Below are 15,920 nucleotides of genomic sequence, written 5' to 3'. Positions count from 1 at the left end.
TTATTTATTTATTACTACTATTAACTACTATTAAAGTAGAATTAATGATAATACACACACAAATAATATATATATATAAATGTGGTATATAATATTAATATATATATATATATATATATATATATATATAATATATATATATATATATATATATATATATATATATATATATATATCATTATATAATTTTTGTACATGTTTCGAATTATTTGAAAAATAACAAACTTTTTTTAAATATTATTATTACTACTATTATTATTAATAAGAAAGATTATTTTAATGGTAACGCTTTACAATAAGGATTCATCTAACAACAAATGAAAAATACAAAAAAAAAATAAAAAAACCTAAAAACATATTAATTTCAGCCTTCACTTAATGCATTACTAAAATCCAAAGTTTTATCTGCTAATATTAATTAATAGACCTGAGCTAACATGAACGTACAATGCTGTACTTGTATTAATTAACATTAAAAAAGATAAATAAATACTGTAACAAACGTATTGCTCATTGTTAGTTAATATTAGTTTTATTTTACTACTATTTCTAATCACGACTGCCCTGACCTTGCATGATGTCATCGTGCCAGCAGTAGGTGAACTCTCCGTCGTCTCCGTACTGATCCAGTCCTCCCAGGAAGATCTGGTCGGGGTCGCAGTCCTTCAGGTGGATGAGCTTTCCCAGGCCCGTGAGGAACTGAGCGTAGCGGTTGGAGCCGTACTCGTTGGACAGGATCGACACCTCGTTATTCGCCTGATAATAAACCACCGTCAATCATTCAGACTTCCAACAACATCTGAAACAGCAGAACGTGACTCTACCTGCCCGGCTCCAACAAACACCACCCCGATCTTGTGAGTGTCATACGGAGGCATCTGATCCAGGACTTTAACGGCACGATCGATCAGCTGTGAACGCCAGACCACACTACATTATTATGAAGACAATGAAGAGGCCTATAGAAAGTGATTGGGTTAATCTCAAAGAGAACCCTACATCTAAATCCAAATTATATAAGAGTCTAAAAATTATTTCTATAGGCTTTTTTTTTTTTTTTTAGAAAATCATTTTTATAAATAAATACCATTATTTTCCCTTTAAGTTCTCATTACTGTAATGCAAAGTCATTCTCATGACTGTAATTCAGTCTGATCCAGTCCTATCCTATACAGTGATAGTTTAGTACCATTGATATACCAATATATATATATTTGTTAGTATTTTTAATAATAATTATAATTTGTTTTGATTTTAGTTTAACATTTTAGCAGTTTTTTGTTGTTTTTGTCATTTTTAAAAGTTTTTTTATTAGTGCTGTCAAACGATTAATTGCGATTAATTGCATCAAAAATAAAAGTATTTACTTACAAAATATATTATTACTATATAAATACACACACATACATACAAATACACACACATGCATTAATATATTTAAGAAAAATATGTTGTTTATATATTAAATATATTTATATATAATGTAAATTATATGAATATAAATATAAACATGTTAATATTTTCAAAAAATATGCTGAATGTGTGTGTTTATATATACATAATAAATATGCACAGTACACACACATATATTATGTAAAAAAATACTATTATTTATGATACTAATAATCACGAATAAATTTTTTAAACAAAAAATTATTATTTATTTAAAAAAAAAAAAATGAAATTTTAACAAAAAAAATAATCTTATTTAATTAATTAATTAATTATTCAGTTAATGCTTGTTTTATTTTGATTAATGAAAATGCTTTAGTTTTTAGTTTTAGCTATAATAATAATATAATAATAATAATAATAATAATAATAACCCTGACCCTATCCAGATTTTAAAACTAAAATCTGCATAAATTATAACAAATACTATTATAATGGATACATTAATCTGTTAAATTATATATAACATTGCATATTATTATTATTTTTTTTTTAAATAATAACAACTATTAATACGGTTAGTAGTAGCAGAGAGAAAGAATATTAAATAATATTAAAAGAATATAAAATAATAATAGGTATTTATATGTATAGGTATTATTTCATTATTATTGTTAATACTGGTAATAACCCTGATCTTATCCAGTTTTTTAACCAAAATATGCATAAATTAATATATTATAGCTAATGCTATTACCATGGATAATATATAGACAAATATCTAAAATTATAGTGTTTTGTGCCAGACCTTTATAATGATTTTCATTCTTCTTCTTCTTTTTTGTTTTACATTTTTATTTTTTGACTTGGTATGAAATTAGATGTAAAGTATATGTGAGATTTGCCCAATTATAAGAGAGAGAGTCTCCTCACCTGAGATTTGGGCAGCAGGAGGGGTTTGTTGGCTTCACTGCCAAAGAACGGAGAGTGATAGAGCTGCAGGAAGACGAAGCTGCCGACAGAAAGAGGAGCAAAGGTCAGACTGAACCTCCACGCAAACACAAGTGCACACTACATTTAATGTCCCACAAAGCTTTCATCTGCCTACACGCAACTTACCTCATCACACAGGAAAATATCACAGCTAAAGGTGAAAAAGTTTGGAGAGGATAAGTGCTCGATCGGGAGAAGAGTCACGAAACGCTCTCCAGACCTCATGAGACCCATTAAATCTGCCCCAGCACAACTGTGCAAATGAGGACACAACTCCAGACTTAACAGAAATCCTGTCCACATCTGACATTCATAACACTACGTTCCACTAAAGAAACTACTCCTTTTATGCATCTATTCATACGGCAAGTGTATTTCGAGTGACGGAGCCCTCAATCCTTATTAGCAAGTAATTGTGGCTTTATCAAAACAGACACGCTTTATATCGAACAGCAATCTAAACACAACTGCAAAAAAGCATTGTGAACTGTTTCGAGAAAAAGAAAGACGACAGCTCTTAGTGTCTGACTGAACCCCATTAAACGAGACACATACGGCCCGTGACGAGGAGAAAACACTTTCGGCAAACTCACTAGGTTTTCCTGCGCTTCTGTCTATAAATAGCGAGTCTATTGATCGTGCGACTCCAGCAGCACTGAACCTCACAAAGACGGATGGCAGTAATTTACACATAATTCCGATTCAAGGCAACAATTTGAAAGCGATCAACTCAGAAAGAGCCTCACTTCACAAAATGAGTCGAGCGAGCGAAGGAGGCAGGATGATTTCATGTCAACAGAGGCGACAGATGATGACAGCAAGGATAAAAATGAGGCGTTACAGCCGTATCATTACTCTGCATATAATGCTTTGCTTTTCCTACAAAATTGAGCACTCGGTGCGGTGGGATCAAATGGATGCCGTTCAAAGATATTACAGGTGTGTTAACAATCACAGCCACACTTTCCACCATCCATTACACAACTGAGTCAGCACTCGTCGTCACGGATTATAGGGCTGAGCGATAAAACAATATCATATTGATAAGATTTATGCCGATAACGATGATGAGCTCTGGACATTTTTACTCAACATTGATAAATCTAAAAGCAGAAATAAATGTGTCAGCAGCCAGTCAGTGCTTGTCGCTAACAGGTTAACTATTATAAGGTTTTTATCATTTCGTTTGAGAAAAACTACTGTCAAAAACACACTCAAACTTAAAGCAACCCTGACAGACCTTCACGACAACCCGTCAAAATAAGAGACTGGTTTAACTTGAAGAAATTATGACAGAAATATATTACTATTGTATACTAAAATGTAATAATAATAATAATATTTTTGAAGACTATCATACACCTTTTTCATTCATCTATACAATTATACAATGCTATTGTGCAATGTTTTGTTGTAATTATCTTTTCATTTCACTAAATTTTGAAAGACTGATTCAATTTTAGCTTGAATTGAATTTATAAAAATTTTTATTTAATTAATTTTTATTAATTCATTTAATTAGACACCTTTTTATGATAAATTTGTACTGAAACATAAAACACAGAATCCAGGAAAAAACATAAAATGGAAAACAGAATTTAGGGGAAAATGAAAAAGATTTTTTGGTGCCCTAAATTAAATTATCTTTACATTCATTCTCAAGGTTTAACAAACATGTGGAAAGCATTTCCTTTCCCATTACTGGTAAAATCAAATTGTGATATTGTATGATATGGTAAAGAAATATATTTGGCCATGTCGCCCAGCCTTAATGGACTGTTGATAGTTGTAGATTTGAAAAGAACTGATGCACCATTACACAAATTTAATTATTTTATACAAACTGTCCCATAACACACACATTAATAAAAAAAACACATAAAATAAAAGTGAGATGCAATCAAAAGGCATGATTCCAAAAGACCTTGATTTTTTCCTTGAAATTTCTAGGGACTTAAACGTAACGTGCGAGTAATAATTAATGGACCCTGGTTAGGAGCATGTTGTTCTCAAATTATGCTTACTGGGTTATTATTGAGGCCTATCAAGTATCAATTATGCTGATTTGCTGCTCAAAAAAACATTTATGATTATTATCAGTGTTAAAAAAAAGAAATGTTTAAAAGAACAGCATTTATTTGAAATACTAATATTTTGTGAATGCCTTTACGGTCACTTTAAATCACTTTAATGCATCCTTGCTGAACAAAATGAGAAAATACAAAATCTTACTGACTTACCGAACAGTACTGTATTTATAACTGATAACTGATATAGTGTTGATATATCATGAAGTCCTAACTTTTCTATTACATTTAACATGCTTGAAAACTTTAGTTTGCATTCAGTGTGATTGCATGAAAAACAAACTTTCTAATGCATATAAAGAAAGGTAGAATACGAGTTTGGACTTCAGGTTACCTGGGACTGAGTCCTGAGCTCTTCTCTGTGTTGGATGCAGCTCCTCGGTTGTGGTACGAGTCTCGGTCCATCTTTCTCTCCCTGCGGGATGAGGGTGCGGACACTGAGATGGTGTGTCCGCGGGGTCTGTGTCCAGCGGGAGACAGGGGTCCCGGCTGAGCCGTGGGAAACTCCAGCCTCATCCTGGAGGTGGAGGATGAGGAGACGGAGACGCTAGCGCTGGAGCTGGACGGGCCGGCTGATATAACGCTCTCTCCTGAGGCCTCTCTCTCGCCGGCCTGGACCGTCGGGATCCTGGAGCTCAGCAGGTCTCCGCCGGCGGCGCTCTGGACCGCAGCCTTGGTGAAGGCCTCGGGGAGAGTCTGCAGCTCCGGGGACGAGCTGGATTTGCTCAGGGTGGTGGCCTGAGATAATGAGACATCAGTCTCTTGATGTCCCGGTGTGGAGAGGGCCAGCGGAGGCTGATCGATGGGGATACCGCCCTCACTCACCTCCTCCAGAGTCGACTTCTCATCGTCCTGACTGGAGGTGGAGGAGGATTGAGGAGAGAAGAGACAAAAGAAGTCTGTGATTTATCAATGCCAATAAAATAAATATACTGGCTGGTTAATATATTAGTCTATCGATACCAGTATTGAGAAGTATATCATATAATTGTACTATAATAATTTATATTTAATATTTAAGTTATTTCCAAGTGTATATATTATTAACATGTATTTATTTGTTATTGTTAAATTATTTGTATATGTTGTTATTAATTACATAATAAGCATTAATTACACGATAATAATAATAATAATAATAATTATTATTATTATTATTATTATTATAAGTATAATTATCACTCTCTTATATGGCAATAATAGCAATAATACATACATTACTCTTCATGTCAATGTTTTATATATATGTATATATACATTTATAGTGCTGTCAAACGATTAATCGCGATGAATCGCATTCAAAATAAAAGTTATTGTTTATGTAATATATGTGTGTGTGTGTACAGTGTATATATATAAATACAATAAAAATAAACAAAAATAAATAATAAAATTTAAAAATATTTACATGTATATATATCTATATATATAAAATATAATATATATATAATATATTTAATATAGAAATATACAATATTTTTCTTCAATATATCCATGCATATGTGTGTATTTATATATACATAATAAATATACACAGTACACACACATATATTATGTAAACAAAAACTTTTATTTTGGATGAGATTAATCGTTTGACAGCACTACTGTAATCAAAATGATTACATTATCAATACTGGGGGTAACGCATTACAAGTAACTCAAGTTACATAATCAGATGACTTTTTTCAAGTAAATAGCAAAGTAACAAATTACTTTTAAATTTACAAGAAAATATCCGAGTTAGTTTTTCAAATAACAGAAGTTACTTTGTTTTCCCATTTATTTACTGACACTTCTGACACAAATTGTTGTTTTAAAGAAGTGCTCTATAAATAAACTCTGATTTGACTTCTCCTTCAGCCTGTGGCTTATTCATTTCACTTTTAGTGTGAAAGGGCCTTTAGAGTCACAAGAAATATAACCTTTGGGTTTTGTTATTAAAAACAATCAAGCAAGCCCAGCCCAGGTGACAAAAAGTAACACAAAAGTAACGTAATGCATTACTTTACATAAAAAGTAATTTACGCAATTACATATTTTATTACGGATTACCACAATATTGTAATGCATTACTTTAAAAAGTGTTTTCACTTTTCCCCAACCCTGATTATTACTGAGTGTGTTGAAGGTGTTTGGTGTGTATTCCCTCACTCTGCTCAGTAATCCGGCTGGTGTTGTAGCGGCGCTCATGATGATGGGTTCAGACGCTACGGCCTCGAACTCCTCCAGCTCACTGGACTCAGCTGCTGACACAATCGCTCTGCTCCGTCCAGCTTCTTCCAACACAACCGAATCTGTGAGACAATGAACGAGATGTTGTCACAACACACTGTAGCAGATGATATCTGCGATTAGTCTAGAAACTCTCACTCTAATACATGCAGAGCCATCTGGAGATCAAACCTACACAAACACACACAAGCTGATCCAGTTGAAGCAGGTTCAGTCCGGATTTGACACTGAAAGGCTTTACAGAACATGCTTTTAGAGACCCAGTGAAATGGAAATGCGAGCTGATGTCCATATGTGTTAGATTTGAGGTCTGTATGCTAGCGCAGGGTCCTACGAGCCAAAATAATGATTAAAAACAAAATGATAAAAACATTTTCCAGCCCTTTAATATTTACATATTTGTTCTGAGCTTCCTTAAAATTTTCTTTTTAATTATCTGACTTATTATCCTTCAGAATATCAAGTAATTATAAAATATTTAATTTAGTTGATTTTTTAAATAAACTGACAGCCCTAATATGAAGGCAAATATTGCGGTTTATTAATATAAATTGCTATTTTGAATAACAATCATTTAATAAAATTTAATAAATATTGCAATATTAGCTAAATAATACCAATAAAATTTTGTCTATATAAAATTAAATTATATATATTTATCGTACATTTAAGAATATTTAATATACATTTTAATATCTAAATAATATTTAGATATTTTTTTCTGTAATTACTAAAATTACATATAATCATGTTTTTCATTAAGAAAATCTGCCTTTTAATCATCCAACAAAAAAAAAAAAAATAACATAAAAATACAGACAATTCCAAAATCAAGCAAAACACAAACAATACAAATATTAAATTAAATAAAAACTATAATATAATAAAAAATAATAATAATATAATTAAAAATAAACAGTATATTGTTATATTGTAAAATAAAATAACTGATAAAATACTAAATTAAAAAAATACTAAAATAAATTATATAATATTAATAATAATAATAATAAGACAAATATTTTAGTTAAAAATAATAATTATTATTATGACTGCAAAACTACATGAAAATGTTTGTACTTCCTAAATTCATTACACCACAGCAAAAAAAAAAAAAAAAAAAAAAAAGCTAGTTGATTTGACAAAATATCCAAAAAAAATACACTTTTCCTTGCACATTAATGTACATTTTACCCTAAAATATTGATACTGAATACTAACAAAACAAAAAACAAATTTCAAACAACCAAAAACCCAATCTGGATTTTTATAGAACGACTGAAACATCTCAGCCCTTCAAACATTTCAAAACCTCGTCCAGCTCTAACAGGAATACTTTTATGTGGGTCAAACTGAAATCACACATAGAGAGGGAAAACATTACAAGAGAAAGTTGCCTTTCATGTCAAATTCACAGATGCAAGAAAAAGCGCGAAGGGAAGCGAAAAGAGCTCCAGGAAAAGTAGAATCAGGAATCAAACCCATCGCCGGTTCTGTGTGGAGATTGGTTGAGTTTACCGCTGATTAGTTGCTTTGTTCTGGATTGTTGGGAGTTAATGAAGACAGGAAGCTACAGAAACACTCTAGAGCAGCGCTTATACGTGCTCAAAGCCACATACATATCTACCTGCCCACGATATACTCCTGTGTAACCTGCCGGGTGTTTCGGGGGAGCAGAGAGAGCCCAGAGAGCCCACTGCAGCGACAAACCCATACAAAAACCAACACAGGCCAAGCCATCAACACCACATGGACCCGGAGGAAACACACAGAAACAGTCAGAGAGAGGGACAGGTGTGTAGAGCGGCATGAGAGAAGGCCTTCAAAGAGGGCTGTGGATGACAAATGCTTTCACTTTTTAATGTGTGTCATTTATATGCACTGTATGTTAGAGAGAGGTGAAACCGCCAATAAGAGGAAGAAATCACTCAAACACTTGAGATTCTGCTGCATTCAGTTTCAGCAATTATGCTTTTAGCAGAAATGTTCATGTAAAAAAAAAAGACTCAAAAAAAAAAAAAAAAAACTTTTCACAAAAAAAAAAAAAAAAAAAAAAAAAAAAAAAAATTAATTAAATAAAAAATATATAAATAAACAAACAAACAAAGTCTTCAGCAGTTTGGTTTAGATATAAACGCAAGATCTTGGAAATAAACAAACAAACAAATGTATTTTTTCAGCAGGCCTGTTTATATAAAACAGCAAAAGTTTGATAATTAGGCTCTAAATAAACAAATAGATAGATGAAAAAAATAAATCCATAAAGGGATGTTCCCAATGTATGATGTCATTTCCTCCCCAGAAAGGAAAGGTTTGGCTCTTTGGAATGAAACAGAATGCTTGCATACTGCTTACTGCATGCTGCACACTAGACACTGTATACTGTATACCACACTACTCAAAAAAAAATATACATAATATGCATATAAATAGAAAGTGCTTTTTACATACTGTTCATATAAAAATTCTAGGCAACAGACAGTATCTATAATAGGCAGTGAATTTGAAATAGCATACTAGTTTTACCATTTCTGCCATATAATAGTAAAAGTAGTATGTTATTCTTAATTGAGCCGTTTTATCTCTTAATTTGGAATAGCATACCTGCACACTACTAAGCATAGCTGTTCAGCTGTTTTATTCAGCTAATGACGTCCAGACGTGATCTTGCACATAATTATAATTATTTGGCATATCTGATATGCCTGACTGAGTAAAAATGTTTCAACTTTTTGAATAGTTTTTGAATAATAATAATAATAATAATAATAATAATAATAATGATGGTAATAATATATATAATGTAAAAAAAATAAATAAATAAATAAATATAGAAATATATAGAAAAAATCTATAATGTAAAAAAAATAAATAAATAAATAAATATAGAAATATATATATAGAAATATATATAGTTGCCAAGGCAATTTTTTTCACATTTTCATTTATTTTAAATATATATAGTTGCCAAGGCAATTTTTTTCACATTTTCATTTATTTTAAGCAATTAACTAATAAATATTAGAAGACAACATTTGTTTGTTTAAAAATGTAAAACTTTAACTAAAATTAAAATATATTTGGACATTATGTGCATACAAAGAAAATCCTACATTTGCAGGAATTATTCAGCTACAGAAATGCATAAGCAGTGTAAAGTAGTATAGCACAGTAGTATGCTGTAGCACTTGATATCACAGCTCACAACATATCTACTCCAGACCTGCCAACCTTGGAATATTGAGTGTTTGATCATCAGCGTGGCGGGCGGCCGGGGGTAAATAGTTTACTGTTTATTCCTGTTTACTGTAACTGTTTAGTTAATGTTTGCTATTTAGGTTTTTTTTTTTAATGCCATTTAAAAAAGAAAAAATGACAAAAACCCCAGTACACTTCAATATAAGGCTGGGTGATATGAGCAAAAATGTAAGCATGTAGGCAAATATTATGTGCAAAAAAGGGTTAAAAATCACACTACAAAATAACAATTTAAAACAAATAAAGTGAATGTAAGCATGTAGGCAAATATTATGTGCAAAAAAGGGTTAAAAATCACATTACATTGTAACAGTGTAACATTGCAATCTAAAAGCAAAAATAATCCTTTTAAAGTAGAAGTTACTAAACTAAAAAAAAGCACAGACTAGTGGAGTAAAAAGGCTATTTTGATTAACCCATTAAACTTTACAGTTAGTGCTCTCATACAAACACACTTACTTGTAGGTTTAAAATTCCACATCACACTTATTGTGCAACTACAAATATTTCAGCAAAATGTATATTTTAGTCAGAGTTATTGCGCTCCTATTTCATTGATCTCTGTCTGTTTGGCAGAGATCAATTTAGTTTTTTCTAAATGAAGTCTGTGGAGTTTAGCGGAGAATCGTACAGCAAAAGCTCATGCACTTCTGACAGCAAAATGGAAATGGAAATACAGATGAAGAATATACCTGTGAAATGTAAGTTATGCATTAAGGAAAACAGCACATCTCAGACACATTAAACAGCACATCTGTCAGCCTCACACGCAGCCTTTCTGTCAGAGCACCTGACGGGGCGAGCGCGAGCCACTTTAAACTGAAAATATAAACTATAGGCTACTAGGAGAGAAATAAAACGCAGAAATTATTTAAATGCAAAACAAAACAAAACAAAAAAAACACTCTGATTGGTTGAATGCATCATCTTTATCTGTTGCTTGTTTTGAATACTGCGCATGGACAGAGGCGTCACTAGATTTTTGCGTAGTTTAGAGTGACAAATCGTACCAGTGTACTTTGAGGTCAAAATGCGTAGCCGCTACACAAAATGTGTACAGGTTGGCAGGTCTGCTACTCTATAAACTCCATTCCAGCTCCAGAAACAGTGTTGTTTTGAGAGACGGCAGCTCACCAGTGTTGGAGCGCTGGATGGGGCAGGGCCTGCCCTGCAGCTGGGGCACAGGGGCCTCGCTCTGGGGCTCCTTCACCCCGTCCATGGCCATCAGCACACTGGACAGCTCCTGCAGCGGGATGTTCCCCAGCTCAGACGAGAAGGGGCTCGGCGGGTTCTCCAGACACATCAGCCAGCTGGTGTTACCTGAGAGCAGATTTACAGAGCACGCTTTAAATCATGATGGATGACTCAAACTAATCAAAGTAAAGAAATATAAATACTCTTAGATCAACAGAATATGTACTTTCAGAATCTATTTCCTTAGGTGTATCTTAAAAACTTTACATGGTGACATATTACAGTTGTTACGAAAACAAATAAATGTTATTATTAAGGCTGTCACAGGTAACTGGTCAATTATTCTGACAATTAATCGAGTAATCAGATAATTATAATTAATTTTTTAGTAATAAAAATAGGCCTAAGCGAACAATAGCCTTTAAACTTACTTTAAATACATGTATAATAGCAATGAGGCAATAATAATTAGTTCAAATAAAGTATCAAAAGCAAGTAATAATGTGGTTTTATTAAACAAAACTCTTAAAATACATAATGTATTGTAAACAATAGAGCTAATGTATATTACGCATTATAACAAATTCATGCAGAGGATTGTTTATACACTTTACAGTGTGATCTAATCCTTGTTTAATACTGACTACACAACATTTAATTCAAATCTTTTTTTATATTATTGATATGTTTTGTTTATATATTGTTTATTTTTTTATTTGACTTCTGAATCATAAAATTGGACTAAAACCAAATTTGAGGAGGCTACTTCTTCTTCGTGTCATGTGTAAATGCTTGAAAACAAAAATAAAGAAGACAAGACTTTACAGACTTTACTTTAGAGTTACAATGTGTGATGTCACTTCCTACCCGGAAAGGAAACTTTTGGCTGTTTGGAAACAAATGAAATAAAATAAAAAATATAACATAACACAAAATGTCTTTATTTTTAATATGATTATTTATTAAAATTAAAATTAATTAAAATTAAAATTATTTTACATTTTATATAACTATATTAATTAAATTGTATATATTATTTAAATATATTATATTTATATACATTAATAAAATATATTAAATGTACAATAAACTTTCGTTTTATTTAACCTTATTTTTATTTTACACTACTGATGACTTGATTGACTTGACTACTTTATTATTAGCCTATTATTCATCTTTTGACCGTTTCTCATAATATAAACTGAAACAAACTGAACTGAACTCAAAGAAAGACAGCAAAAGAGAGAGATTACAAAAAATGATACAGAGAAGAAAAATAAAAGACAAAAAAGTGGTTCATAGTGAAGCAATAGCGCTATAAACTGACTCATGAAAGGAAGACACAAAAAGTGACAAAACCACAACAGCAACGCTGTGAAATCCTCAGGAACTGCATTGAAAAAGCATCTCGTCACGTGTTATTCTTCAAGAAGTGAAGCACTCAAGGACACGTCGCAATTAATGCACAAAAAAATAAAAAATCTGTGAAATGCTCCCGAGCTATTCTTCATTTAGAGGCAGACGGAGGAAAATCGGGCCCGTGGGCACGGCAGGTCTGAGTCAAACTATTATGACGCTTTGGAAATGGCATGGCATCCCCTGCGGGCCGCAAGTGCGCTCATGCGCCTCTCAAACGCCCTTGGAATGGAGTTATTATGATTTAATTTTAGTGCCTGCACAAATGTGTCATAATTGAGAGCGAGTGGGCGATAATTGCAGCCCGGGACAGGGTTAGGAGGTAAAGTCTGTGTGGTACCTGAGGGTCTGCGGATGAAGATCTCGGCCCAGCCCTGCGTCAGCATGGGCACAAACTCAGCCAGGCTGGACTTGTCTTTGAGCGGCGCTGAGGACTGCGAGGCAGAGGGCGTCGGGTGCTCGTCCACTCCTCTCTGGGACCCCAGCACCTCCAGCGGGGGCCCCGGCGGGGGCAGCGGGCCGCTGTACTCACCCTCAGGAGACGCCACCAGAGGACTGAGACTCTGAGCCGGACCGGCCCGCAGAGCGTGACCACCTGCAGAGAGGAATCAAGAGCATTTAATGACTTTACTTTCTTCCAGTGTTGTTTTATTATATTTACTATAATATATAATTAATTTATTATATTACCTTTTTTAGTAGTTTTAGTTTTCTTAAACTAAATAAAAAAAGTGTTAAAAAGTCTAAGTATTACACATCATTATATACCAAGATATTATACATCTTGAATTATTTTTTATCATTTCTGCATTTAATTTAAGCAGTTTTTTAGAATTTAGTTTTTTTTCTTGCTTTTTTTCTAAATTAATTTAAATTCTATTCATTTTTATTTCATTTTTAGTTTGAGTTATTTTAGCACTTTTAGGTAAAATAAAAATGAGAAATGTTGTAAGTTGTTTTGTATATTTTATGTCAGTTAACATTTTTTTTACTTTTTTTAACATTAACATTATTTCAAGTAACAAAAATGGTTTTATGGTTCAGTTCATTTTAGTTGCAATTATGATAATGACTACTATTTACTAGACAATTTTATTTAAAGTAACATGCATTTAAAAATTATTCACAACAATTAAATAATTTTTTTATTTCATGCTGGATTCATGAACTATAATCATAAAAGAAAAATATAAGAGAAACATAAAAATTATATATAAACAATAATAATATTAAAATTATAGTTTTTAATTCATGTTTTAAACTAGCTTCTATTTTTAGATATTTCCAGTTTTCATTTCAATATTAGTCTAAGTAATTTTGTTATGTGGTTTTGTTATTGTTATCAGTTTTGATTTTAATATTTTTATTAATTTAGTTTTAGTAATTTTAGCATTTTAAATGTAAAAATTTATTTCAGTTGTTTCAAATTTAGAATGTTTTTTCAGTTAAAGTTTTAAAAAATATATATTTTGTATTGTTATAATGTTAATATTTAATTTTATTATTACTTAAAGGAAATCATTTTTAATAGTTTTAGTTCATAATAATAATAATGCACTATCAAAGTCATGTGACGCACAAGAACCAATGAGATCTGATGTTACTCACATTCCCACAATATTATACCAAAAAGAAAAAACACTTAACTTCTCTCTCTTCACACACATAGACACAAAAACACTGTTTTTTTGGGGGATTGGAACACGTTACTCAAACTTTAGATACTTTTTGAAGTTTGAAACTTTTGAACTCGACTGACTTATATAGATTTAAAAAAAAAAAACTTCAACATATCTCCATCTGTCCATAGATAAAAAAAATAATTACATTTCAGAATGACACAAGGGTGAGTAAATGATGACATAAATAATATTTTGAGTTAACTGTCCCTTTAAGATTTTAATTTCATGTATGACTGCTCATATATCTACACATTTACTTCAAGCATCCAGTGACTTAGCTGAGGAACTAGTTTCATACAGAAGGTTAGATAGTAATGAAGAAAGTTCATTTACAAATGTAAGTCTTCAAGGTTACAGAAGCAAGAAGAGATTGTTTAATTCAGAGGAAAATGGAAAATGTGGAAAATGGACCAAAACTCTCCAGAGCAAGAGAAGCTCTGGGTCAGAATAAAGCAGCGTTGTGTGTGTGTGTGTGTGTGTGTGTGTGTGTGTGTGTGTGTTCCGGGTGCGACGGTCACCTGATATGGAGCGCACACGGCCCCAATGCGACTCCAGTTTGCTGTGTACTCCAGTTTAGAGGAGCCTGTCTCTGTCGGGGTGGTGTAATGACGGGTCAGACCTGCAGAACAGTCATATGTGTATTGTTTTTATGTTTTCCATCTGATGAGACCCTCTTTCTGTCTGTGTCCAAACACAGTCTTCCCCTCTCTCTCTCTGTCCAAAAACACTGAGTGGAGAGATTAAGAGATTAAACAGATCTATCTATCTATCATTCATCTATACGTCTACAGTGCCCTCCATAAGTATTGGAACAGTAAAGACAAAATAAAGCTTTCTCTGCTGTGGAGTCAAGGCATTTGGAAATATGATTAAAAGATGAATATGCGACAAAACTACACAATGTCACATTTTATTATTAGGTATTTCAACACATGTTTTACCAAATAAAAAGGACAGCACTTTTAGAGTTCATCCCACGATTTGATGCGAGCATAAGTATTAGAACAGTTGAATTTAAGGCAGATGTAAAAGATTAAAAGCTAATATTTATTTGCAGATCCCTTGCATGCAATCAGAGCAGTAAGTCTGCAACCCATAGACATCACCAGACTCTTGGTCTTATGCTTTGAAATGATTTTCCCCAGCCTTTAATGCAGCCAGTTCCAACTGTTGCTTGTTTGGGGAGTTTCTGTCTTTAGTCTCCTCTTCAGCTGGTGAAATTAATGTTCAATCGGATTTAAGTAATCATTAAAATGAAGAGGTCCTGTTCTAGAGACAGCCATGCATGCCCATGCCATGACTCCACCTCCACCAAGCTTTCTCAGATGAGTTTTGTATGCTTAGGATCATTTGCAGTTTCCCTTTTTCTCTCCACACACTTTTTTTTGCTTTCCAATCACTTATATGATAAAGGTTCATCTTTGTCTCATCGGTCCATCAATCGGTCGCCAAACTCTAATAGGCTCACATTTGTGAAGAATCTTGCCTTTCTATTGTGGTTTGATGATCAGAGGTTTGCATCTTGCGGTGTAGTTTCTGTAATTCTGTTTTCAAATTCTCCTGCGGACTGTAGACTGACAGGCATCACCCCAGCTTTCCTGGAGGTTGTTGGTGATTTTACAGACCATGTATTTTAGGGTTCATTTTCCACAGCTTTTATGATTTG

The 15,920-nt window shown here is 32.6% G+C and overlaps 1 protein-coding gene across 1 annotated transcript in view; it reads right to left on the bottom strand.

Annotated features, from left to right (window-relative positions):
- Positions 1–15,920, bottom strand: part of LOC109091729 (tuberin-like) — a 45,559-nt gene that overhangs the window by 4,853 nt on the left and 24,786 nt on the right. Inside the window, exons 29-38 of the mRNA XM_042716087.1 lie at positions 14,838–14,873; positions 14,773–14,798; positions 12,913–13,167; positions 11,097–11,282; positions 8,332–8,400; positions 6,624–6,766; positions 4,807–5,345; positions 2,326–2,404; positions 825–911; positions 570–756 (exon numbers count right to left, since the gene is read on the bottom strand). Coding sequence (XP_042572021.1) covers positions 570–756; positions 825–911; positions 2,326–2,404; positions 4,807–5,345; positions 6,624–6,766; positions 8,332–8,400; positions 11,097–11,282; positions 12,913–13,167; positions 14,773–14,798; positions 14,838–14,873 — 1,607 coding nt within the window. The remainder of the gene's footprint in view (positions 1–569; positions 757–824; positions 912–2,325; positions 2,405–4,806; positions 5,346–6,623; positions 6,767–8,331; positions 8,401–11,096; positions 11,283–12,912; positions 13,168–14,772; positions 14,799–14,837; positions 14,874–15,920) is intronic.

The sequence above is a fragment of the Cyprinus carpio genome, chromosome B1 (assembly GCF_018340385.1).
Source record: "Cyprinus carpio isolate SPL01 chromosome B1, ASM1834038v1, whole genome shotgun sequence".
Classification (NCBI taxonomy): domain Eukaryota; kingdom Metazoa; phylum Chordata; class Actinopteri; order Cypriniformes; family Cyprinidae; genus Cyprinus; species Cyprinus carpio.
This window is presented reverse-complemented; position numbering and strand designations above follow the sequence as displayed.